This window comes from Nomascus leucogenys, chromosome 21, assembly GCF_006542625.1.
Source record: "Nomascus leucogenys isolate Asia chromosome 21, Asia_NLE_v1, whole genome shotgun sequence".
Taxonomy (NCBI): Eukaryota; Metazoa; Chordata; class Mammalia; order Primates; family Hylobatidae; genus Nomascus; species Nomascus leucogenys.
The window spans coordinates 51,420,030-51,445,890 of record NC_044401.1 but is presented as its reverse complement, the minus strand read 5'-3'; the positions used below and the strand labels follow the sequence as shown (position 1 = coordinate 51,445,890).

The 25,861-nt window shown below is 51.5% G+C and overlaps 1 protein-coding gene across 1 annotated transcript in view; it reads right to left on the bottom strand.

Moving 5' to 3' along the window:
• Nucleotides 1–25,861, bottom strand: part of WNT7A (Wnt family member 7A) — a 61,593-nt gene that overhangs the window by 19,486 nt on the left and 16,246 nt on the right. Inside the window, exon 3 of the mRNA XM_030801733.1 lies at nucleotides 16,941–17,212. Within this exon, the coding sequence (XP_030657593.1) occupies nucleotides 16,941–17,212 (272 nt within the window). The remainder of the gene's footprint in view (nucleotides 1–16,940; nucleotides 17,213–25,861) is intronic.

The window sequence follows — 25,861 nt, the reverse complement described above, 5'->3', positions numbered from 1 at the left end:
GGAGTCTAGATAGCCATTCTTTCATGACAGGTTCTTGTAGAAAAGGCCCTGACTTAATCCACAGAAGATCAAGGCTGAAGCATCCCGGAGAGTCTCTGGGGCAGGGACACAGGCGACAATGCTCCAGAACATGGAGGAAGGACCCAGGAGCCGGGTCACACCTGGCTGAACATCCTCTGTGCCCTTGACCACCTCCATCTGAGCTGCCTGGGCCCCAGCAAGGCCCTGCCCAGGTGGCCAGCTACCAAAGAAGCCCTATGAACTTCCCATCCCAGACAGGAGCTCCCTGAGACATGAGGAGCAGCTCTGGCCTCTCCCGACTTGTGTTGGCATCCAGCATGCGGGAGCTGGTGTCCAGGAGGTTGGACTGGCCTGAACCAAGTTTCCACGCCGCCCTGCAACAGCCCCAGGATGTGTGTGAAAAGACACCTCCTCTGAGATATTCTGTTCCTGCCTCTGGTGGGGTAGAGGTTTTCCAGCCTGGCAAATGGAAATACACCCCGGTTGTCTCTATGCATCTGCAATTCCCAGCTGAGGGTGCAGTGGGGCCTCTTCCCCTGGGCAGAGCAGGTGGGGGCCATGGTTGAGAAATAACAAATTTCTCAGTGCTCTGAGCTACAAGGAGCTGCTGCAGGAGTGGAGACCCAGGGCCCAGAGGGATGTGGGTTTCTGTCTCAGCTGTGTGGCTTCGGGTCCTCACCCTCCTGCTGTCCCTGAGGTTCTGTTAGCACCATCTAGGCCTGCTGGCTGGTGCATGTGCAGGAGCAACAGTGGACCTGAAAGGTCTGAAACCACGGTGTGCGGAAGGAACTAAAGCCTCCCACAGCAGACGAAGAGGTTTTAAAGTCCTTTCTTCAAGCCCCAGCTCTGCCACCTGTTGGCTGGGTCACCCTCAGGATACCACTTAACCTCTCTGAGCCTGGTTCTTCAACAGGAAAATCAGAGATTATGAACTACCTAAAAAACCATCTCAGGGCTGCTGTTGGGGCTGGCTCAGGCAGAGAACGGGAGGTACCTGACTCACAGGAGGGAGCTGGGAGAGGGCTTCAAGGGGACCTGGTTGGAGCCTCCAAAGTTTTGCAGGACTGATCTGGGCCAAGAATGCCAACTGGCTTAGGGACCCAGAGAGTAAAGCTGGGTCTCCCCAGCTAGTCTCAAAGGGCAACTCTCAGCTCAGTTTCTGTAGGTATGGAGTAGACTTTCCAGAAGGTAGCAAGCTCCCTATCACCAGGGTATTCAAGCTGGATTTAGATCTGCATCCTCCAAAACGGGAGCCATGAGCCATACGGGTGCTTCAACTGTGGCTAGTCTGAATTGAGATGTGCTATGAGTGTAAAACAAATGCCAGACTTCAAAGACTTATTACAGAAAAATTAAAAAGTATCTCAGTATTTACATATTGATTACATATTGAAATGATATGTAATCAATATCAGATAGATATTTGGGATATCTTAGATGAAATAAAATATCTTATTAAATTTAATGTCACCTCCTTTTATCTTTTCGATGTAGCAACTAGCAAATGTCATATGACCCATGTGTTTGGTATTATATTTCTACTGGACGGTGCTGGGTGAAATCCTTGCTGCTCAAAGTGTGGTTCCTGGACCAGCACCATCCACATCATCTGGAAACTTGTCGGAAATGCAGAATCTCAGGCCCCGCCTCAGACCCACACATGGAATCGGGAGCTGCATTTCCACACAGTCCCCAGGTGAATTTTGAGAAGCTCTGAAGAGCCTGGGGCTGGGGGTCTCAGAGGGGAGCCCAGATAGGGGGTGGGAGCACATGGCCCGAAGCCCAGCCCGTATCAGGTGAAATGTTAAGTCACTGATGCCTTTGGCCCTTAGTCATACCCTCAGCCTGTGGCGTCCTTTAAACCTAACCCTCACCAGGAAGTGCACACAGCTTTTAAGGAGAAGGGGGCAACTTTGCAAGGGATTCGGCTCTGTGGCTTCGCAATGAACGCTATCAGGGAATACACCAGGAGCTGATCCCCCTGTGACTTTTTAAAGCCTGGGAAATAATCTCAGAAAACAACCGAAAAATACATCTGCGTGTTTTAAAAACAAACAAACAAAACTTAACCGACCCCTTCCCCACTCTACCACCAAATTCCTCCTTCTTTTTCTCTCTGAAAACTTGGCCAACAAGCATTAAATGGCACTAAATATAGAAATGGTGAGCAAGTAAATCACTCAGAGGTGCCACATGTTGCCCAGGGCCTGTTTTACGGTTGAGTTGTAAACCATTGAGAGCGTGGAGCTGTAATTAAAATGCTGACAGCCTCCCAACTGCCAAGCAGCCAGGAGGCAGCAGGGCTGGGAACCAGCAAGCAGGGGTGCAGGGAGGGTGGTGCCCTTCCTAATGCTGATCAGCCCAGGTTCAATGTCCTCCGCAGGCTTCCAAGACACAGGCAGACCCTTCTCTCACAGGGAAGCAGGGCCCTGCACTCCTCACTCTCTAACACATCTCTCTGTGACCTCCTCTCCTCCCTGAGAGCCACACTGGCCTCTTTGCCTCTGGGCTCTGACCTTGCAATTCCCTCTGACTCAAATGCAATTCCCCAGATGGCTCATTTCCTCACTTCCTGTTCAGAACTTACCTTCTCCAGGAGGTCTCTCCTGATTGCCTAACATAAAATGCCCCTGCTCCTGCCATCTGTGCCCTCTCATCCTGCTTTGTTTGTTCATCATAGCATTTATAACTCTCTGACAATAGATTCCATATATATATTCTATTATTTGTTTGTTGTCTCCCTTCCCCCGGAATGTCAGCTCCATAAAGGCAAGTACCATGTCTAATCCCAGAGCCCAAAACAGTACCAGATGCATAAATAGGTGCTTAATAAATATTTGTTGAATGAATGAATGAATGAATGCATGGATTTCCATCCTTTCTTTCAGCTGGTCTGGTGATCTCACTGGGAAAATGTCCAACTTTCCAGCAGTGAACTCAGCTTTTTACTCATCCATTCACCCAACCATCCTTCCAAATAGCTATCCATCCATCCACCCATCCACCCATCCATCCATCCATTCACCCATTCAGCCATCCATCTATCCTACTACCCAAACATCCATCCAACCTCCTGCTAAGATCTGTCCGTTTAACCATCCATCCATCTATTCATTCATATTCCATTCATTCAACCAGCCTTCCCATTACTATCTATCTGCAAATATCCATCCATCCATCTATCCATTCGTGCGTGCATGCATGCATCCATCCATCCATCCATCCATCCATCCATCCATCCATCCATCCATCCATCTATATATCCATCCATTCATCCTACCACTCAGCCATGCACTCATCCAAACCAATCCCCAAATGGTTAGAGCTCCTATCCTGGGGTCCCATAGTCCCCTACACACTCCTCTACTAAATCCAGTTCATGTTGTCATATTTACATGCAGTAATTCACTCTTCTCCCTCTGTCATTAGAATGTAATCCCCCTCAAATTCAGAAATGGTATATTATTTATCTCAGACCTCAGTGCCTAAAACAGAGCTGGCATATAGGGATTCAGCTCTCTGGCTTAGAAATGAACACGATCAGGGAATACACCAGGGGCTGCCCCCCTCTAACTTTTTAAAGGCTGGAAAATAATCTCAGGCATCAGTGAATCGTTGCTGAATGAATATGGTTTTCCTTTTCCCTTATTTACTTGTTCAGCATTTCCAACTAGACTGAGCTTCCTGATGGCAGGAACCAGTTTTTAGTCATCTGTTGGTCTCTAAAACCTTGCATCTAAGGCAAAGAAGACACTCTATAAATTCTTAATGAATGAATAAGTGGATGAATACACAAAAGAGAGGAAGTAGAGCAAGAGTGCAGCCTCTGGAGCTGGACTGCCTGAGTTCATATCCTGGCTCTTTGCTTACCAACTGTATGACCTTGGGCGAGTCACTGAACCTCTCTGTGCCTCAGTTTCGTCATTTGTAAAAGGGAGACAATGCCAGGCTGAGCTCACAGAGTTCTTATGAGAATTTTAGGAATTCATGCGTATGAAGTAATTAGAACAGTGCCTGGAGTAAGACAAAAGCTGTACAGGTATAAACTATTCATGTGCTGCTGGCCCACTGGAACAAATATCGAAGGCACAGAGGGAAAAAGGTGGGAGGGAAGCTTCTGTCTGGGCCTGTGCTGTTCCCACAGGAGGCCTTCTAAGCAGGCACTCTAACTTTTCTCAGCCACACTGGGATCACTTGGCAAAGTACCAATATTATGTCAGGTGGCCATGAGTGCTACACAGAAAAACAAAACGTGGAAGGGAACAGGAAGCAGCGAGACAGATTTGAGGGCGAGTTCAAATATGGTGGTCAGGAAAGGCCTCCTTGAGAGGTGATATTTGAGCAAAGACTTGAGGAGGTGAGAGGGTGAGTGTCTGCAGGGAAAGCGTTCCAGGCAGAGGGAACAGTAAGTGCAAGGGACCTGGGGCAGGGACATACCCAATGTGTGTGAGGAGCTGCAGGGAGACTGCTGCAGGGGGACAGAGAGAGCGAAGGAGAAGGAGACGGAGTGAGGGAGGGGCCTGTGAGCCACTGTGAAGGCTTCTGCGTCTACTCTGGGTGAGATGGGAGCCATGGTGAGATTATAAGTGAGGGAGGCAGGGTTTAACCCACATTCGAAAAGCCTGCAGGGGCCCACGTTAGTAGGCTGGTGTGTTCCTACAGGGAAGAGACGCTGATGGATAAGACCCTGGGGTAAGGGGACTGTCATGCCACTGCAGGGAAGAGATGCTGGTGGATAAGACTCTGGGGTAAGGGAATTGTTTTGCTACTGCAGGGAAGAGATGCTGGTGGGTAGAACCCTGGGGTAAGGGGACTGTCGTGCCACTGAAAGGAAGAGATGCTGGTGAATAGGACACTGGGGTAGGAGACTGTTGTGTCACTGTAGGGAAGAGATGCTGCTGGCTTGGATCATAAGCTCGGGGGTATAAGTTATTAGGTGACACACTCTGGACAGATGTTGTAGGTGGAACTGACATGTTGGATGTGGGGTGTGAAAGAAAGAAAAGTGTCATGGCCAAGGCCAGGGCCAGGGTTTGGTTTATACAACTGGAAGGATGCAGATGCTATTTACTGAACCAGGGGATGGAGACAAAGTCACCAGCAAGTTTGTGGGAGAAAGATCAGGAGTTAGGTTGGGGTAGATGCGTGCTCATGGGCCAGTGGACGTCCTGGAGCAGGGAGGCAGGGTGGCAGCTGGATGCACAGGACTTGTGCTTGGGAGGCAGGTCTGGGCTGGAGACTGGACTTTATGGACAACTTTAAAGGTCTTGGAATGTGGTGTGTACTTGGGTATGTGTGTCATGGGGCTGAAAGGACAAGGGCAGAGGACCCCTCTGGAGGTGGCTGCTCACAAGGACTGAAAGACCTAGGTGGACATCACCTATTTTGGATAAAGGAGGACCAGTGTGGCCTTGCCATGGCTTGGTGTCCTGTGGCCCTCCCTGCTCAGTGCAGCAAAAAATCTCAATGGCAACCTGGACCGCTCCTTCTCTTGAGTCTGCTAGCACACTCTATAGCCAGCAAATGGACAAAACAGAGTTTTAGAGCTAGAACAGTCCTTAGGAATAAGATGTAAGAATTAAAACTTGACCGTGGCTTTAAAATCACGACTACTACTGATACTAACAATGATATTCATAACAGCAATGACTGCTTTCCAAGCACTCATCGTGCCTGAGAGTGTAGGACAAGGCACTCCAGGGGCATTATCTTATGCAATCTGCACAACAGCTCTGACAAGTACAAATCCTCACTGCCTTTTTTCAATGAGGAAACTGAGGCTCGAGAAGGGTGACTGCCCAAGGGCACACAGCAAACAAGTGGCACGGTCAGGGCTCTGATCGGAGCTCTTTCCACATCCAGGTCATTCACACCTCCCCGCATGGTCTGGCCAGGAGCTCCTGACCTGCCTCGCATGCAAAACTCTCAGCCCAGCAGAGAACACCTCCGGGGAACTGAGCAGTACCCAACCAGAGCCTCAGCTGCCTCACCTGCAAAATGGACACAATTACACCGCTCACCTGGAGGACAGCTGTGAGACTTGGCCAAGAAAAGATGTTGAAAAAAAAAAAAGGTCTTGCAAATCATAAAGTGTTTTACCAATGTCATGTTGGAATATATATATATATTTTTTTGAGATGGAGTCTCACTCTGTCTCCCAGGCTGGAGTGCAGTGGTGCAATCTCAGCTCACTGCAACCTCTGCCTCCTGGGTTCAATTGATTCTTCCACCTTAGCCTCCCAAGTAGATGGGATTACAGGTGCCCGCCACCTTGTCCAGCTAATTTTTGTATTTTTAGTAGAGATGGGTTTCTCCATGTTGGCCAGGCTGGTCTCAAACTCCTGAACTCAGGTGATCCACCCACCCTTGGCCTCCCAAAGTGCTGGGATTATAGGCGGGAGCCACCATGCCTGGCCTTGTTGGACTCTTTATTATTTCAAAATGCTACCAATCCATCCAGGTCCAAAAATACACATATACCCGCACACACACACAATTGAGAGTTAACAAGAGGCTGTACCAAGGATGAACAGAACTTGGGTTGCAGAGTTGGGATGGCTGGAGGGAACCCTGGCTCGGATGCTTTTTACCTGGGCAACCTCAAGCACACCACTGAACTGCTCTGTGCCTTCAGTTTTCTTCATCTGTTAAGTAGGAATGACAATAGGCCCTTCCCTGTGAGATCATTTACAAAGAGCACTTGAGATGGGACCAGCACACGGAAGGGCAGGCCTTGAGAGGGGCACACAGTGCCTTGCAGTGAGCAGCTGAGTGCTGGCCTCACTGCCCATGCCCAGCTGGCCGGGAATATGTCCCTTCCCCACCATGGCCTGGGGAGGCCCTGAGACCCTGAGTCCAGCTCTCCTGCCCAGGAGCCTGGGATGCTGCTCACATTCACTGCCCGGACCTCAGCTGCCCATCTGAGAAATGGAGTTACCAAGGGTCCCCAAGGATGTTGGGCCAATCAAATGGAGTAACCCCGGGAAAGCACCTAGAACCCCACCTGGGACAGAGCGAGAGCAAGTGCTTGCCACTGTGAGCAGCCTTGACAGCGTCTCAATGCACACTGAAAGGAGGTAATTTAAAGAAGTGCCTTTGTCAGGCAAGGAGTCCTTCCTAGGGATACAGTTGCACCTGGATTTCTCTTCAAAAGACACAAGTGTTGAGGATTAGGAAAAGTGACAACTGCCAGCTCCTGGTGCCAGACCCTCCAGAACACCTCGTTTCTCCTTCCCTCTAGGACCACTCCTGCCCCTCTCCTCACCCACCTTCCTCCCATCACTTGGCTCCCCTCCCTCCCTCTTCCCGGCAGATTCGATAACACCCAGGAGTCCCAGTCCCCCTCCCGAGGACAAAGGCAGCAATTGTCCCCGGTGGGCGCCTTTTGACTTGGTCTCACCGTGGTGTAACTGAGCCCCTGACTCTACCTCACTTAGGGGGCTCTCAGGGCCTCACCATGCTGCCCCCTCCCCATCTCAGGTGGGTTTCAAATGAGTTCCCAGCTGCAGGGCCAGGAGCCACACTGGGAATTCCTTCCCAGATAAATCAGATTAGATGGCCAGCATCTGAGACCCCCTTGGGCTGGCGGCAGGCCAGGGAGGTGACAGGATGAGCTTCCACCACAGCTGAGACCTTTTCAGGCCCCTTAGTAGTAGTACCAACGTCTCAGCCCTTACTCCATGCCCGCCACTGTAAGACAGCGATGTCCAACAGACCTTCCTGCCACCACAGAATGGTCTAGTAGGAAGCCACGAGCCACAGGTGGCTATCAAGCACTTGAAACATGGACTGTGAAACAATTTTTAATCTTATTTATTTGTAATTCATTTAAATTTATGTAGCCCCATGTTGCTTGTGATCATATTGGACTGTGCAGCTATAAGCAGTTTAAATTCTTTTAATCATGTAATCTTCATAATACTCTATAGCGCTATTAAGTGTCCCTGGAGAAACTGAGGCACAGAGAGGCAGAGTAACATGGCTAAGGCCACATAGTTAGCAAGCAGCAAAGCCAGGAGTGGACTCCAGAGCCCACCTCACAGCACAGGGAGCACCTGCCTCTCGCCTGCCCTCTGTGCATGCCTGGGAATGAGAAGGCAGGGACAGATGCACCCAGCCCTACTGCCTGCGGTGCTGTGGTGGCTGTTTGTGACATGGCCTAGGATGTGTGCCACTTTATGTCACCAAGAGTATGCCAGGCCCAAGCTGGGCTCTGGGAGACACCAAGGCGAGTCTCACAACTGCCTGGAAGGATCGGGGGAGAAGTCTCTCCTCCCACTGCCGTTCATCAGGCGGACCAAGTCCAGAAACTCTGCTAAAACAGGAGGTGCCCTGGTCCCTGCACCAGGTGTGGGTCTCTGTCTGGCCATCTCCTTGTCCAGTCTCATCCTGAACCCCCATGGCAGCCTGGGGCCCTTCACCTGCCAAGGTGGCACACAGAATCCCCTCTTCTCACTCACAACAGGGTTCCTCCCTCGCCCTGATGTGTCCTCTCCCAGGCAGAAGGTGGTGGCTCAAGGACTGCCCCAAGGCCACAGTGACCAGAGTAGGAGAGGATGCACGTGTGCTTGCCTGGATAACCCACAACCCAAATGACCACATAGCGGGGCCTTCTGGGGGCTGAGGACTGTAGTCTCCAAATTCCTCAAATCAGAGCATCTGTGAATCTTAGGGTAACATCTTGGAATCACAGGGTTTCAGGATCAGGAGACTGTGGGGATAAAAGCATCTGAGTCCAAGACTCCTGGGGGTGGTAGCATAGTTTGAGGTTAAGACCTGGATCTGGAGCTAGGGCTGCTTGTGTTTAGATCCCAGCGCTGCACCTGCCAGCTGTGTGGCATTAAGCGACTTTCTTAACCTCTCTGTGCTTCCGTTTTCTTATTTGTCAAACGGAGAGAACAGAGAATGCTAATCTCATAAGACTACCATGGGGATTAAATTAGTACATATATTTCAAGTGCTGATATTAGAATCATGTCCATATTCTCCCAGCAAATGAAAACCTTCCCTCCACCTGTACCACCTGCTCTGACAGGGACGGCATCCCGCTTCCTGAGAGTAAGTTCCTTCTCACTTGAGCTGCCTTTTCCCCATATTCTTCCATCCCATGGGTCCTGGTCCTGCCTGCCACCCTCCCAACCACACCACCCCCAGTCCTCAGGGACTGCAGGATGGTGACACCTTCCTGAGGCTGCTCCACTCACGGCTGAGCCACCTGACTCCTCCCAGGACTGGGTGTTCAGCGCCTCCTCAGGGCCTGCCCCGGCTGCCCACATCCATCCAGGTTGGGGGTGGGGTGGTCTTACCAGCCCAGAGCAAAGTGGGATGCTAGGGACCAGACCGCATGAAGCTGGGGTCACAGACGTTTCCAGTCTCCGTGGGAAGGGCTGCCCCTGCCCCTACCCGTGTGGCCTCTCTTATCTCATCCCCTTCCTCCCCGGGTACTGCTCACTGCTATCACTGTGGCATCACTGACAAGACCTGGCTGGGCCCTGCCCTTGCTGTGTCATCGGAGAAAACTGGCAAAACCTCAGGCCTCGTGGGCACCCTCCGCCCCAGCCTGGGCTGGTCCCCCTCCAACCCGTCCTTGGTAGCTTCCTCTCTGGTCTTGTCTGGGCTCCTTTCTCTGGGCCCAGACACCCCGGCCTGGTCATCCCACTAAGCTTTTCTCAAGCCCACAACGGACCTCCTGGCCCCTACCTCAGCCTCTCATCCAGCTCAGCTCCCCGGCCCTGGCCAGCTCCAGGGAGCTGAAGGGAGGTCTGAGCCCGGAGCCAGGCCCTAGGTGCGGCTCTTGCTTCTCCACTTCCTTGGTGTGCGGCCTTGGTTGGGCCCCTCCAGGTCAGGGTCTCAGTCTCTCATTGATTAAACGCCCACAGAAGAGAGAATCTCTAGCTCTAAAACAACCCTATAGCTTTCCTTGGTACTGTCCCGAGGCCACCGTCCTTGACAGTGGAGGCTAGGGAGGGTTCCCGGATGTAGCACATAAATAGGCTGAAAAATGAACCCCGACCTAAACTTACACCTCATAGAAAAGTTAATTCCAAGCAATCACAGAACCTTTCAGACATTACGCTAACTGAAATAAGCCAGACACAAAAGGACAAAAACTATATGATGCCTCTTATGTGGGGTGCCTAGAGCAGTCAGATTCAAAGAGACAGAAAGTGGAAAGGTGGGTGCCAGGGGCTGGGGTGGGGCGGGGGGACATGGGAGGTGGTTGTTTAACAGGGACAGGGTCTTCGTTTGGGAAGATGGTAAAGTTCTGGAGATGGAAGGTGGGGATGGCAGCACAACAGTGCGAGTGTGCTTAATGCCACTGGGGTGCACACCTATGAATGCCTAACATGGCAAGTTTCAAGCTAACTATATTTTATCACAATTAAAAATAAATAAAAACGTAACATACAATTTAAAAAAGAAATTTTTGTTGATTTTTTTAAATTAATGAATTTAAAAAAAAAACAGGTCACAGAGTTAAATGCTAAACATAAAACTTTTAGGAAAAAAAAAATAAGGCAAAATCTTTGGGATCTAGGGCTGAGCAAAGAGTTTTTAGATGATACTAAAGGTACTGTCCATTCAAGGAAAAATAGATACATTGGACCTTATCAATTAAAACTTATCAAAGTTAAACACTTTTGCTCTGTGAGAGACCCTATGAAGATGATAAAAAAGACAAGCTACAGACTGGGAAAATATATTTGCCAACCGCATGTTTGACCAAATACTGGCTGCTAGAATATATAAAGAAATATCCAAACTCACCAGTTAAAAAAGTAAACTACCTACTTAGAAAATAGGCAAAAGACATTAACAGATGCTACACTGAAGAGGCTATCCAGATGGCAAATAAGCACATGAAAAGATATTCAACATCATTGGCCATTCAGGAAATGCCAATCAATACCACAATGAGGTATAACATACATCTATCAGAATGGCAAAAAAATTTTAAAAACAGTGATGTCATCAAATGCTGTGAGGATGTGGAGCAACTGTACCACTCACACATTGCTAGTGGGAATATAAAATGACACAACCACTCTCCCACAAAATGGAAAGTGGTTTGGCACTTTCTTATAAAGCTAAACATACAGCCACCATACATTTGTGCTCCTGGACATTTATTCTAGGGAAATAGAACCTTACATTCACCCACACAAAAAAACCTGTACACACATGTACACAGCAGCTTTATTTGTAAGAGTCAAAACCTGCAAACAACCCAGACATCCTTCAACAGGTGAATGACAAAACAAACTGTGGAGCCTCTGTGCCCTGGAATACTATTCAGTAAGGTAAAGGAACCAGCTACTGATACACACACAACACTTGAAGAAGGCTTGAGGGAATCGTGCTGAGTGAAAAGAAGCTCGTCTCGAAAGGTTATACTGTAAGACCCACCTACGTAACATTGTTAAAATAATGAAAGTATACAAGTGGAGAGTAAATTAGTGCTTGCTGGGGATTCGGAAGGGGAAGGGAAGTAGAAGTGGCTATACAAGGGCAACCTGAGGACCATTGTGTGTTCTGCATCTTGACTGTCCTAACATCAGCATCCTAGTTGTGACATTGTCCTACAGTTTTGCAAGCTGTCACCATTGGGGGAAACTGGGCAAAGGCTACACAAGATCTCTTCATATTCTACAATTGCATGTGAATCTACAATTATCTCAATATCAGCTCAATTCAAAAACACAAACTCAGTTGAATCTGAATTTGAGATAAATGGCGAATCATTTTTTAGTATGTCTTGTGCAATAGTTGGGACATACTTTTATTTATCTCAAATTCAACTCTAAGTGGGAGTCCTGTATTATACCTTGCAACCCTGCTCCTGGAAATCCCCCCAAGAAAGAGCAAGCACTTGCCATATCATTTGTTCACTCAACAAATATTTCTTGAGCACTTACTATGTGCCAGGCACTGTTCTAGGTTTAGGGGTGAACTTAGGCCATCACTACCCTGTGGTGCTGATCCTGCAGTGGGAGGCAACAAGCAATAAAGACACAAAGAGCTGTGCAAATGAAATCATTCTGTGCAGTGGTTTCACATGCAAGTAAAGTAGGATGATGGAGAGAGATGAGACAGACAGCGGGGGAGGGAAGTTAGGGAGGACTTCCCTGTTAAGGTGACATCTGAGCCGGGAATTGAAGGAATACAAGGAGCTAGTTCTGCAACGATTCAAGGAAAGAGCTTTCCAGACAGAGGAAGTGGCCTGTGCAATGGCCCTGAGGTGCAAACAAGCTTGGTTGACTGCAGGAGTGTGTGGTTGGAAGGTGGTGTGTGTGGGAGAGAAGCTGGAGACAGGGTTGGGGTACAATGGTCCCAAGAACCCCATGTCATTCCCCAGCCCACATGTCAGACCTGGAGACCGTCCTGGGAGTAAAGGAAAGAAGCTCCTGCCATGGAAGAAAACAAGGCCCTGAAGGGCTGAGATGTGTCCAAGATCATTCCTGCTCCAAGTCCCCTGAGTCCTGGCTGCAAGCCTTTCCATTCGCCAGGGCGAGAACCCACACCTGTGCCCAGGGGCGGGGCAGGAATGGAGGGCACGGCAGACTGAGGATGCCTCCTCCCAGCCTGGCCTGGCCAGTCAGCTTCGGGCTGGGCGGGGCCTGGCTCCTCAGGCCCTCGACATGCCACCACTGGCCACTCTATCTGGTCAAATATGCAAGTGGCCCTGAGGAGAGCAGAGAGGAGCATAGCTGAGCAGGCCTTATCTGGGCTCCGCCCCAGCTGCCAGGGGCTGGTCCCTGGTGTCCCCTGACTCACAGGCCTGCCTGCGGCCAGGGCAGGGGTGGGAATCCAGCTCCCAGGAGCACCCGGACCAGACGGGGCAGGGCAGGAAGGGACAAGACCGACACCCCTCCGTGTGCAAGAGGCTGGGCAGGGACTGGGAGGTGACTTTTCACTTCGGTGGAATTCCATCCCCCTGAGCTCACCTCCCTTGGAGCAAGCGGCGCATTCCAGCAGGGGCCAGCCCCATCCCAGCTGGGCCCCCATCCCCAGGGCTGCCTCTCCTGGGCTCAGTTACCACACTCTCATGAAAGGGTTGCTGAGGGCCTCCACCCTCCCCCAGGCCCCCGGAGCTCTCTGGTGCACTTCTCTCTCCGTACGGTAAGGCCTCGAAAACCTGGCCTGCCAGGTACAATATTATCATGGAGGCTCGGAGACCCCTGGCCCTTCGCTGGGTTTCGCAGCTGCTCGGGCTTCTCTGCACTCCTGCAGGGGGATGTCTGCACGCACTCACAAATGCACCCAGAAGGCCCAGGTTCTCCTGGTTCTCCTCCAACCTCCCTGACTGTCCTTCCCTTCCCATAGCCCTCCTGTCCCAGTACCCATTTGCCCAGGCTGTGGCCCAGGCTCTGTCCTGCTTTCCCCCTTTAACCCTCCCATCAGGCAATCCTACAAACACCAGGGCTTCCGTTACGACCCTGCTCCTCCACGCCAAACACACCTGACACAGCTCCTACCTATTATGCTTCCTAAACAGCCTCCCCAGCCATGAGCCCCGAGGCTCCTGCTGGGTTTAGGCACCAACCGTGGCCACAGCCCCTTCACTGTGTACTCCACTCTATCTCAGACAGGGCCAGAAACCTGCCCAAGCACTGCCCCACCAAAGCCTCTTCTGCGCACCTCTGGCCTAAGACAAAGTCCCACTCCTTGTTCTGGCATTCAAGGCTGTGTGTTAGGATCTAGCCCCCTCTGCAGCCTCGTCACTTGTCCTCCCCACCCTCGGCCACACGGAGCCCCCACAGCATGCTTTGTTAGGACTTCATGCTTTTGAACATGCCTGTGCTGCCTGAACTGCCCTCTTCCTTCCTGATGCCTCGTCCACCTGGACTCCTTATCCTTCAAAGCCCTGCTAAGAATTCCCTCTTCTGCCTAGCACTCTTCAGACTTCAAGAGGAAACAAACCACTCTTCCTCTGACCTCTTTTCTTCACTTTCTATATCACGTTTCTCCTACAGTGTGTAACCCTAAATCACAATTTTTGCTTCTTGTACCTGATTCTCTCGCTAGACTGAGCATCTAGTCTTGAGGGCAAAAACTGTGGGTAGTTAATTTCCTTGCTGCCCAAAAGGCTGGAAAGAAATTATTCAAAGCCACAAAGATTCTACCATCCCAAGATTTCAGCATGATGCTTCTGACTCTCCCCTTCCTCCCAACTGAGGAACCTATGATTCCACACATCACACGCTAGGATGTGAACTTCATATTCTAGGACGCCGACCTGAGGGGCCACTGATTTCAATCCAAAGTACAAAGGCCCCGAAATGCCAACAGGGGAAACTATAATTCTAAAATCACCTTGCCAAAAGATATTGGCACCTAACCATTCTGATTCGGCCTGCAGACCACACAATTGACGAGACAGTGAGGGAAAGGGGGGGATGCCCCGAAGCTTCCTTGCAGTGCTGCCCCTGCCCCATGGCCCACACCCTGCTGGGCTCAGACTCAAACTGGGGACCTGCAGGACGCCTCTGCAGCATTTACTCTCCCTCATCTGCCAGGGGAGTCAGGGGCTCCCCTGCAGCCCTGGGGCAGCCCCTCATCAGGTCTGCAGAAGCCACATGGTGCACCCCCCACCCCGGCCTCCCCGCTTCCCCTTCTCTCACACCAGCTGCCAGCAAGCCCCAGAGCCCGTGGTCAGGTTGAGTCTTGTTTCCTCACGGCAGGAGTGAGGGAGTGGGTGATAAACACATCTGCGAGCCTTTCCGACGCGCTCAGCCAGGAGCAGCAGCGGGCTGGCCCCTTTGCTCCTGTCGGTTCCCCAGCCCTGCCATGTGTGGGGCCCATGGCAGCCTGTTGGGAGGGGGGGACTTCTGGGGTGGGGTCCCATGCCTTCGAGTAAATGGCGTGTTGCAAAATCCTGGGGAACTGACTGGCACCGGTCAGAACAAGGAGTGGGTCATAGTCCCAATCGACAGATGTGGAAACTGAGGTCGCAAGAGGGGCTGGAACCCACAGCAGCTGGCGGCTGTCTTTGTTCCTGCCCTCGTCGGGGCCCTTGAGGTGTCCCATGGCAGCAAATGAGGGTCTGGCCACTTGGGGCTAGGCCGGAAGACCACCTCGCGTGCTCTGGCTGAATGGTGTCTGTGGTCACTGACCTAAGTCCCCACGGGTCAGTTGGTACCCTCTCTGAGCCTCCATTTCCATCCCTATAGCACAAAGGGGTGGGGTGGGTGTGACTCAGGCCTTTCTCTGCATACCCCAGGGAGTCCACAGTCCCACCTCTTCGCTCAGGAAATACATAGTGTCTGTAGAAGTGCTTTTCTAGAAAGCCATCCCCAAGGGTCCTCCCTAACCAGAGAGCGCTGGGCAGGCAGGAGGATGTATGGCCCTCCACTCGGCTTTCCTGAGCTGTGAGGGCTGTTCCTGCTCAAGAACATCAGGTCAGGCCCGGCCTGCACTCCACTCACACCCAGCTCCTGACCCCACTCAAGGTAGCCCTCTGCCTCCCAAGGGTCTATGACTTCTGCCCCTCTCCTGCCCCAGAACTATCAGAGGCTCCCCAGCAACCACAAGGCACTCATCTATTTACTCCATACATATTGGTAGAGTGCCTACTGTGTGCCACGCTCTGGAGTGCTGCTGTGTCTGAGACAGCCCAGGCCTCTGTCCTCAGTATGCTTACAGTCTAGCGACGGGAGAAAGCCACAGAACAAGGCAACCTCGGAGAAAAGGCTAGGAAGGAATGTAAAGGGAAACCTCTCTGGGGAGAGGACATCATGGCTGAAACCTGAAGGACAAGGACACCATGGCAGCCACAGGCAGATCTGGGGGCAGAACACAAGGCTGCATTCTTCAGCCCCATCCTTCAGGGGTTCCCTTTTCAGGGGCTCACAGACTAGCCAGTGTGGTCCCTAACTAGCCCCCTGTCCCTACCTCTGGGCCTGTGTCCATTCCTCCCCCACTCACCAGATCTTGGCTGCTTCCACCTCCTTTCCCTGCCTAGCCAAACCTTACTCATCTCTTGGGGCCTGTCTCCTCCAGGAAGCCCACTGAGATTGGTCTCATAGCCTCTGACAGTTCCCAGTGTCTGTGTTGCCCACGGGCTCATGGCAATATGACAGAGCAACAGCCACAAGCCTCATGCCCAGTGGAGCTGTATGGCTCACAGAACACACTCCCACGGGATCCACCCTGACCCTGACTTGCTGCGGGCCACGTGCTATTCTCTCCTTTAATTCTTACCATGGCCCAGCCAGGGAGCCGTGGGTGAGGAAATCGAGGCTGGGAGAGGGAAGCCATGTGTCCTCCTCCTATCTGCCTCGAGGAAGTGGGGGCTTCAAGGCAGGAGGGAGCCTGGGACCTGGGACCTGCAGGGTGATCTGACCACAAAAACAGGGAGGAGGGAGCAGCTGGGACCACTGCAGGGATGTACCACCCTGGGCAGGAGCTCCCAGCCATGAGACTAGACAGCAGGGCCTGGTAATTTCCCCCAGGACACCATCCTGGGGCAGACCAGGTGAGCAATTCCCCTGTGTGACTCACCAAGGCCACCTGGGAGGCTCTGACACACAGGATGTGGCCAGAAGCCTGAGAAGAGGGAGGAAGGGAAGGAGGGAGGGAGGGAGAGAAAAAAGGAGGGAGAGAGGCAGGAAGGGAGCAAGGGAGAAAGGCTAATTTGGTCCCTCCCAAGGATAGTTCACATCCATCCCTCTTTCCATCTTGCTGAGTAACATTCAATTCATCTTAAGGGAGACTCAATTATCCAACCTCTTCAGTAACTGACAAGCTTTGTGCCATACACAAATCCTGACCAGCCACAAGCTGATGCCAGCACCAAGCAGAATGAGGCTGAGGGCAGAGCCCTGTGGCTCCTCAGCAGACACCCAGCACCAGATGTTACAAACAAGCCATTTTGCAGCATCTCCGCGAGCGCTGCCCAGCTGCCCTCCCTGGCTTCCTACCTTTCGGCCTGCCTCGTTATTGTGCAAGTTCATGAGAGTCCGGGCATTCTGCTTGATCTCCCGGGCATCCACAAAGACCTTGGCGAAGCCGATGCCGTAGCGGATGTCGGCAGAGCAGCCACCCCACTTCCAGCCCTCGTCCCGGTGGTACTGGCCTTGCTTCTCTTTGTCGCAGCCACAGTCGCTCAGGTTGCCCTGGGTACAGGCAGCTGTGATGGCGTGGGCCACGCCGGCGGCAATGATGGCGTAGGTGAATGCAGCCTCCCGGCTCCCTGCGAAGAGGAGAGAAGAGGAGACAAGTTGGGGTCAGGTCCCAGGCATCTGAGAGGAGGCTGGGCCTGACTAAAAGAGTGAGGCTGAGCTCAATGCAATGGCTCTCCAAAGCTCGACTGAGTACCCATTCCTGACTTCCAACAAAGCTCCCTCTTAGGGTGATGAGCTGAGCACCTCCCATTATGCACACATCCATTCAACCCCAGAACCTGGGGAGTCAACTGGGCAGTAAAGGAGGAAGGTATGTGGGCTGGTTGCCCAGGATCTGGAAGGCCAGATGTGGGGGATTCCTCTAGCCCATCAGTCCCCACTCCCCACTCCCGAGCACACTTGACGTAACCATGTAACCTGCACACATGCATAAAGCTCACAGCATCGTAAAGTAGCATTTCCCCAACACCCACAGAGGGCACTGGCTCTGGGGCCGGAAGGCCTGAGTTTAAATCCCAGGAATATCAATCCCTGGCTCTGTGACTATTGGCCAAGGACTACCCCTCCCTGCACCTCAGTCTCTCTGGCTGTAAAATGGGGACATATCATTGGTACCTTTCTCATGGCAATGAGGGAGAACAAGAGTTTGTCCATGGAAAGCTCTTGGCCCCACGTTTCGTTCATGGAACCTGACTGCACCCTACCCCTTGCTTTCGTGGCCACTACTACTCCTTCTGTGTGTCACCTGCTATTTCAGATGTCCATCCCCTCCCTTCTTCTGTGGCCTCCTCACTGGACTGTGAGTATCTCAGGGCAGGGTCCTGAGCAGCTGGGGTGCAGGAGACAGCGTAGGACAGGCAGTTGCTCAGAGCTGGTGTAAATATGGTGCTGCCACTTAGCCTCTTAGCCTCGCTGAGCTTCAGTCTCCTCACCTGCAAAATGGGTTCAAGGGCTACGTCTGCTTTACAGGGTGAAGACTGACCAAAGCAACCTATGGGAAGCCCTGTGTGTGGTATAAGCCCTGAGGAGCACTGGGCAAGTTCACTCTCATGTAGCCTGGGTGGGTTTCAGGGAAGGCACCTGGAAGAAGAGGCCCTGGAACCCAGAGCAGGCAAACGGGGGCCAGAGAAGGTGTTTCAGAATGCCAGGATGGAGATGGCTTAAGCAGTGAGTGAGGAGGTGGATGACTTGCTCCAGGTTGCTTCCAGCCTCAGGTCACTCTGTTCCATGCTCAGGGAGGTCCTTTCCCCACCCACCTTCTCATTTGCCTTGGGATCTCCCTCCCCAGGAGGGAGACAGACACAAACAACTTGTCCCCCCACCCCATCGCTGCCCTCCCACCCTGCAGAAGGTAGGCCTGTCCACCTGCCGGACTGGACAGCTTCCCTATGCAAGGGCTGGCTTCGCCGTGGCGTGCCATGCCAGCCCACCCATGGCGTCCCTCCTAACACAGAGGCTCTGGAGCCAGAATGCTTGGGCTCAAGTCCCAGCTCTGCCACTTACTGACTGGGACTTGGGCGAGCTCCTTCTCCCCTCCACACCTCAGTCTGGAGAGTGCCAGCGCCTACCTGACAGGAGCTGCTGAGAAGGTACAGGAGAAGGGGGCATGTCAAATGCAGAAATGCATAGCCAGCGCCTGGCTCCACAAACATGAAACTTGGCACCAAGGGGAATGGAGCCCCTGGGGAACTCAGCTTAACTTTGGGGGCCGGGAAAGGATATTATTTTAGCACCTACCGGGCTCACAACTCTGTGCATTTGTCATTTTCTTAGTATAGAAAACATCTCTGAGGGGGCCAGGCATGGTGGCTTACGCCTGTAATCCCAGCACTTTGAGAGGCTGAGGTGGGCAGATCACTTTAGGTCAGGAGTTCAAGACCGGCCTGGCCAACATGGGGAAACTCTGTCTTTGATAAAAATACAAAAATTAGCTGGGCATAGTGACACATGCTTGTAATCCCAGCTACTTGGGGGACTGAGGCAGGAGAATTGCTTGAACCTGGGTGGTGGAGGTTGCAGTGAACCAAGACTGTGCCACTGCACTCCAGCCTGGGCGACAGAGCGAAACTCCATGAAGGAGAAGAAGAAGGAGAAGGAGAAGAAGAAAGAAAACATCTCTGAGTAACACATGCCCATCAGAGGGACTAGACAGGGCAGCAAGGACAGGGGAGCCATGGGGCACAGGCACAGGCTCGACTTCTGGTCCAGCAATAAAACCCAACAATGCTTTTGCTGCATGAAATCAAGAATTGCTGTGTAAGATCTGCATGCTGGACTGGGCCACAGGAGGACAAGGGAAGCTGTCTCAGCCACAGGTTGAAGACAGAACTGCCAGCAAGATAGGTGGGAATAGACACATGTTGCTAAGCTCTGCCAAGGAGGGAGCTTTGGGATTAAGCCCACGACATGTCAGGAGACCAGGCTTTGAGTGCTGCTGAGGCACGGCCTTGGAAAAGAGATAGAGCCTCATGGATAGATCCTCGGGCAAAGAAAGGGCAGACAGACAGGAAAAGTCTGCACCTGTCCCCACCCTCCAGCAAGGCTAGACAGGCATGCAGGTCCACCCCAGCCAGCGCAGGAGGTGGGCAGGTGGGGTTGGAGGAAGCCAGAATCTCCTGGAAATTGATTGCCGCTTCCTGCATTTGCATAGATTTGAGGCTCAAATATATCCCCCTGCATGCTCCAAGGGCTCCAAGGCAAGTGGGAAGACTCACCCCTGGTCCAGTGGTTCCCCGGGAGCCTAGAGGAGCAAAGAGAAAGCTCTCCAACCCCAGGCACCAGCTCACACTCGAGAGTATCAAACTCACAAGAAAACCAAACCCTCAGGGAGACAGTCAATATCAAGAATAGACACTCAAGGACATGAGAGAAAAGGACAATCAGATGGAGGGCAGGGAAGAAATCTGTTCCACTGCTTTCTAGCTGTGTGACCTTGGGTGAGTCACCTAACCTCTCTGTGCTCCAGTTCCCCCACTGTAAAATGTGATGATAAAAATTAACAATGGTAGAGCACTTAGCACAGAGGTTGGCATGAGAAAGTGGCCCCAAATGCTCCAATTATAACAATTCTTATCTATGATGGAGGTAACAAGTCTCTACAAGTACAAGAGGGCTGAGAGGTAAGGAGCAGGGCTTTTCATTTACAACTGAAGACACAAAGGCTTTTGGCTCGCCTGGGACACCCAACATGTGGGCAGCAGAGCTGAGCTGCAGACCCGGCCTCTGGGCACCCCATATAGACCAAGAACTGCCTCCAGGGATGAAATGATTCCCAGGTGCATTGGGCAGGCTCCAGCCGTTGACCGGAGACTGTGTCCTCTTTATCAGACCAAGAATGGAGTGTGTGAATCGAGGCGGGGCAGACAGCCTGGCCTATCCTCAAAGACTGGCCCCTCTCCCTTGGGTTCTCCCTGGGGGAAGGGCAGGTGGCAGAGGAGGGGGCTGCCAGCCCAAGACTCCTGTGGTAATTTCGTGTGTCCTCTGCTCTACAGCCCAGTGGTGACCGTCCCTGGGTCTCTCAGTCTCTGGAGCAGTGCACGATGGTGCAGATGGTGAGAAATGGACAGCTAGCCGCAGATGGCTTCCACCCACTCACCATTTCCATCCCACCCCTGAGGTAGGGAAGGGCAGCTGCCCCTTGGGGCGCATTTCATCCCCCGGAACTCCAGATGGAAAGCTTTCTTCCCCACAGCCCAGAGCGAGGTCTCATCAAGTGCCATGGCCTTCCTCTCCCCACCAAGCTGGACTTCCTCAGCACCCACTGCCCCTGAGAAGCGAAGACTGTAGTCAAGGCGCCGGTGAGGGCCAGTCATTCTTGGCTTCAGAGCTCTCAGGGACCCAGGTACTGGCTGGTAAAGTCCAATCCTTCTGGATGTGGAAGAGTCACTTTTGATTCTTGCCATTAACTTTGATGTTGGCCTTACCCGCCCACATTAGACTGGGATGATCCAATCCCACTCCACCCCACACTACCATGGAGGAAACTACCCTGGGCATCCAGCTGGCTGTGTGACTAACGTCAGGGCTGTTCACCTCTTTGACCCTTCACTGCTTCCTCTGCGAAATGGGTACAATTACACAGCACCTATGTGTCTAAGTGAACTGAATTACAAAACAAGGGGTGCTGAGCGGTGCTGAGCAGTGTCTGGCATGTCGTGAGTGCTCAGTAAACATCAGCTGTTGCATTGTAGTTTTGTTGTTTTTACTGTCACCGAGTCCCATTTCACAATGTCCTGAAGGTCACAACAGAGAGGCAAGTATGTGAGGCTGATCCAGTGTTTGTCTGCCCAGCCAAATTTAAGGTTTACAAGATGACAGGGACCATGTCTGTCACTCCCACTGTCTCCAACCTCCTCCAAAATGTGTGAGGGATGAGACAGACCTGAGTCCCAATGTCAACCCTGCCAAAAGCTGTGTGACCTTGGGCAAGTCACTTAACCACTCTGAGCCTCCATTTCCTCATCTGTTATTAGCACCTACCCTGTAGGAAGAGGTAGGCATCACCTGGCACCTAGCAGGTACTTAAACAAATAGTAGTGAGCATTATAATTATAATAATTGATGAAATTATGGGTGCCACTGGGTGGTACAGAGAAGAACTTGCCCTGCATCTGTTTTATCCATGGCCCTTATTGCTCCCTGCCATTTTAGACTTAGCTGCTGATTATCTGTTCCCCGTACCAGCCCTACCACCATGACCCCTGCCCCTCTAGGATATAATTGCTTTGAAGATAAGCACTTTGTCATGGCCCTTGCTGTGTCCTCGGGGCCTGGCACACAGTAGGTACCCAGTAAATAGCAGTGGAATGAATAAATGAATGAAAGAAAGCTCTGACTTGGTCTCCACAGACTGTGTGCCTTCAACCACATGGTCTTTCTTGGGTGCTTTTTGTTTGCCAGACTCCATGCTCAGCATGTTAGAAGAGGATACCCATCTATTCCCTAGGAAAACAACCCTCAAGGGAGGTAATAACAGCCTCTCTGTTTTACAGATGGGGGAACTGAGGCTCCAAGGGGATCTAACCAGGCAGATGTGGAGCCTGTGATAAACTCCAGCCCCTTATAGGCCATCTCCTAGCCCATTCATCAAAACAAGACTGCCCCAAGGCATCAGCACAGAGTTAGCCAGACACTTGTTTTTTTTTTTTTTTTTAAGGAAGAAGGGAAAGAGTAGAGAGAAGGTAACATTTATTGGGCACCTACTAGGTTCCGGACCCATGCTTGGTCCTCTGTGAAGTGTTTCACAACATTTCCCAGTGTAGATGTTATTCCCCATGGTTTTACAGTTGAGGAAATGGAGTCTCTGAGTTAGAGTGATTTGCTGAGGTCACCCAGCTAGAAACTGGCCAGAACTGGGATTCAAGGCCCAAGTTGGGCAGTGTCCTTCCTCAGCCCCCCACCCCAGCTCCCTTCCTGGCCCACCAGTGCATGGAAACCCCATGGTTAGAGATTATTCTGGCTTAAGACATCAACTCTTGTCAGAATGCACTTACTTCTAAAACAAGATTTATCAATAAATAATTTATCAAAACCATTCAATTCAGATGGCTTGCTGAGCTGAGAACAGGGTTTGATGGTAGAAAGTAGAAGTCTCCTGGAATCTTAAAATAAATCTCAGACTCCATCCATGTCTGCCTCCTTTACTCATCTTAGGTAAGGTAGGGAAACTGAGGCTTGGGGAGATGAGGTGACTTGCCCAGAAAGAGTTAGGATACAAATCTGGAGGTCACCTGCTGTGCCTAACCACTCCAGAGAACTCCCTTGGACCCTGGTCATGCTCACTGCTCCGAGAACAGCCCTTCTCTCAGCTGTATGGGGAAGCCCCTTCATTCAGATGGGTAATTTCCCGAATGCCATCTCATTTATCTTAGGAGATACCTGCAAGGGTGGTCTGTTCTATTGCCGTGGAAATGGGATGAGATCATATGTCCAATGACATATAGTACATAAAAAGCTGAGCAAAGACATACAAAATGTTTCTTATTCACCAGGCTCTGTTCTAAGCACTGAATATAGATCTACAATATATGGCAACAACGTGTGAGGTGGGGGCTGCTATTATCTCCATTTTACAGATGCGGAAACTGAGGCCCATGTGATACAACCTGTAAGGATTCAAACTCATACAGCCGGCCCCAGAGTTTGACCCACTCCCTTGCCTCAAGGTCTTGATAACCATTCCAGTACTACTGACTCCAGGCCTACATTCTTGCCCAGATCATCCATGTGGAGCCTGTGAGTGAACCCTGGGCTTGGCCACCATGGCCTGTGTGCCCTCCAGGATCAGATCCTCCACCCCTGGCAGTGGGAACAGCCTGCTGTGAAGGACCTGTCTCTGCCATCTGTTCCTTCACTCATCAGGTATTTCTTGAGCATCTATTATGTGCCAGGCACTGTTCTAGGGCATGAGGAAACTCAGATGAGGAGTTCAGACATGGCTTTGCCTTCGTAGAAGGACAGGCAGTAGGATCATGCCACTCCGTGGCAGCTGAGGACTTTGAAGAAGGTGACACAGGGCAGTGATGGGAGTGGGGGACATCTGGGGTGGTGCCTTGAGTGGGGAGGTCATGAGGCTCTCTAGGGGCAAAGAAGGCATCAGGCCAAGGGGTAGCCTGACTGATGGCCCTGATGTGGTGTGGTCAGCTAATGGCGGGAGCAGGTGAGCCAGGGCGGCACCGGAGGAGGTGAGGCTGTGGGCGGGTGTGGATTCTGCCAGGCCTTCCTCTCCCCAGAATCAGAGAAGAGATTTCTAGAGCCACAGAAACAAAGCCAGGGGGCTCCTACTGGAATGACAGCTTCAAGGAGAATGGGAGACTTGTTCAAGGTCACCAGTGACTCAGCAAGACCAGAAGATCCCCTGGCTCCCTCACCTCCCCCATGCCCTCCTTACCTCTCAATCCACCCACATCTCCAGGTAAAGTTTTCATCCAGAAGCCCAGAGACCTTCCCTCCTGGGATATCCCAGGTGACTTCAGCTCAGAACTCAGATAAGATGAAATCCGTCAGCCCCTCCTGTCTACTTCTCATTCACTGGGGGAGCCCCAAGCAAGGACTCTGCCTCTCCGGGTATCAGCTTCCCCATCTGTGAAGTGGGAACCCTTAGGAGGACATTGCCAAGTTGTGAAAATTAAATGAGACCTCTGTGGAATGAAGCCTCTATGGAGCTCCCAGAAGGCGCTGGATAAAGAACGATACATATTATCACTGAGATGAAAATGGGGAGCCCAGCTGACGCCCTCTGTGGTTCCAGCTCCATAACGATCCCGGCGGGTACAGAGGAAATAAACTGATGTCCAAGCCTGCCCAAAAGATTCCATTCCACCGCCCTGTGCAGCCACTGTAAATGGTTTGCACCGGAATATTATCTGGGTGTATTTACGGTATCTTACTGGAAACCACAAAGTGCATTGTATTTTTTTTCTTTTGCTATTTAAAGCCAATGGGTCAGAGAGCAAGCAATCTGCAGTGACACAAGCTGAAATATATGATTTGGAAAATATACAGATGGAAAAAGGTTGTGCTTGCCAGCCCCATGGCATGGCAGTTCATAGCCCCTCTGGGCTCAGAATGCCACATGGGGCTGTCTCATCAAGAGGAACCAGGGAGCCTCTCAATGAATAACTGGAAGATTTGGGGGTGCAGGGAGCTATGTCTGGGCAGAGCTTGGTAAGGTAACAGGCCCACAGCTAGGGAAACTGGGGAGGGGTGTGTGCAAGCCCCAGCCTCTGTCTTTCTCCATCCAAGGGTCTCTCTTCCCACTGAGCAAGGCCAGAGCACACTGCTGACCACTTGCCAATGGTCAGCATCTGCCCCTTCCTGGCTTTACGCCTTTGCACATGCTGTTCCCCCAGGCTGCAATTGTCTTTCTTATTCCATCTGCCTGTTAAGGGGCAGTGAATGTAGCCCTGGAGGTTTAAAAGCAGAGCCCTGGAGGTGGATAAATCTGGGTTCACGTCCTGGCTCCCTCTTCCTGGCAGCGGGACCTTAAATGAGTTAACTCACCTCTCAAGGCCTCAGTTTCCTCATTTGTAAAGTGGGAATAACAAAATTTCTACCTCCCAGGGTTGTTGGGAGGATTAAATTAGCCAATGCACATGACAAGCTCAGCCCGCACTTGGTAAGGGATCAATAAACAGTAGCTTTTACTAGATGCATTATTGGTTAGCACCATATCCATCAAGCCATGGCTCCCAAGTTCCCTACTCTGAGGGGCCTCCAAGATGTCCCCTCCCTCCATTTGTGGCCCAGCACCCTGTCCATCCTTACTTTGTATTGAATTGAATGATCAGTCTCTCTTCGCTAGGTTGTGGGGACCTGGATTATTTATCTGTGAAGCCTCAACAGTTGAATGAATGAATGAATGAATGTGCGTGTGAAAGCAAGTGTGTGTGTGTGTGTGTGTCTGCATGTTGCATGCACACGCACGCCTGCCTGCCTGCCTGTCTACCATATGAAAGCTGGGAAGAGAACATTATAACAAAAGACTCATCTCAGAGAATAGTGTCAGGAGAGCTAAAACTCAGGATGAACTGAGGCTTGCAAAAAAAAAAATGCAAACAAGACAAAAAGTCCTTTGTTAGCTGCATTCTAAGCAAGAATAAGGAAAGAATAGGTCTTTTGCTTGGGCAAGATGGCGCATTGTTAAGAAACGGCAGAGAGAAAATGGAGCTGGCCCGCCCCTTGCTTCTGTCTCTCTCACTGGAAAGGTCTTCAAATCC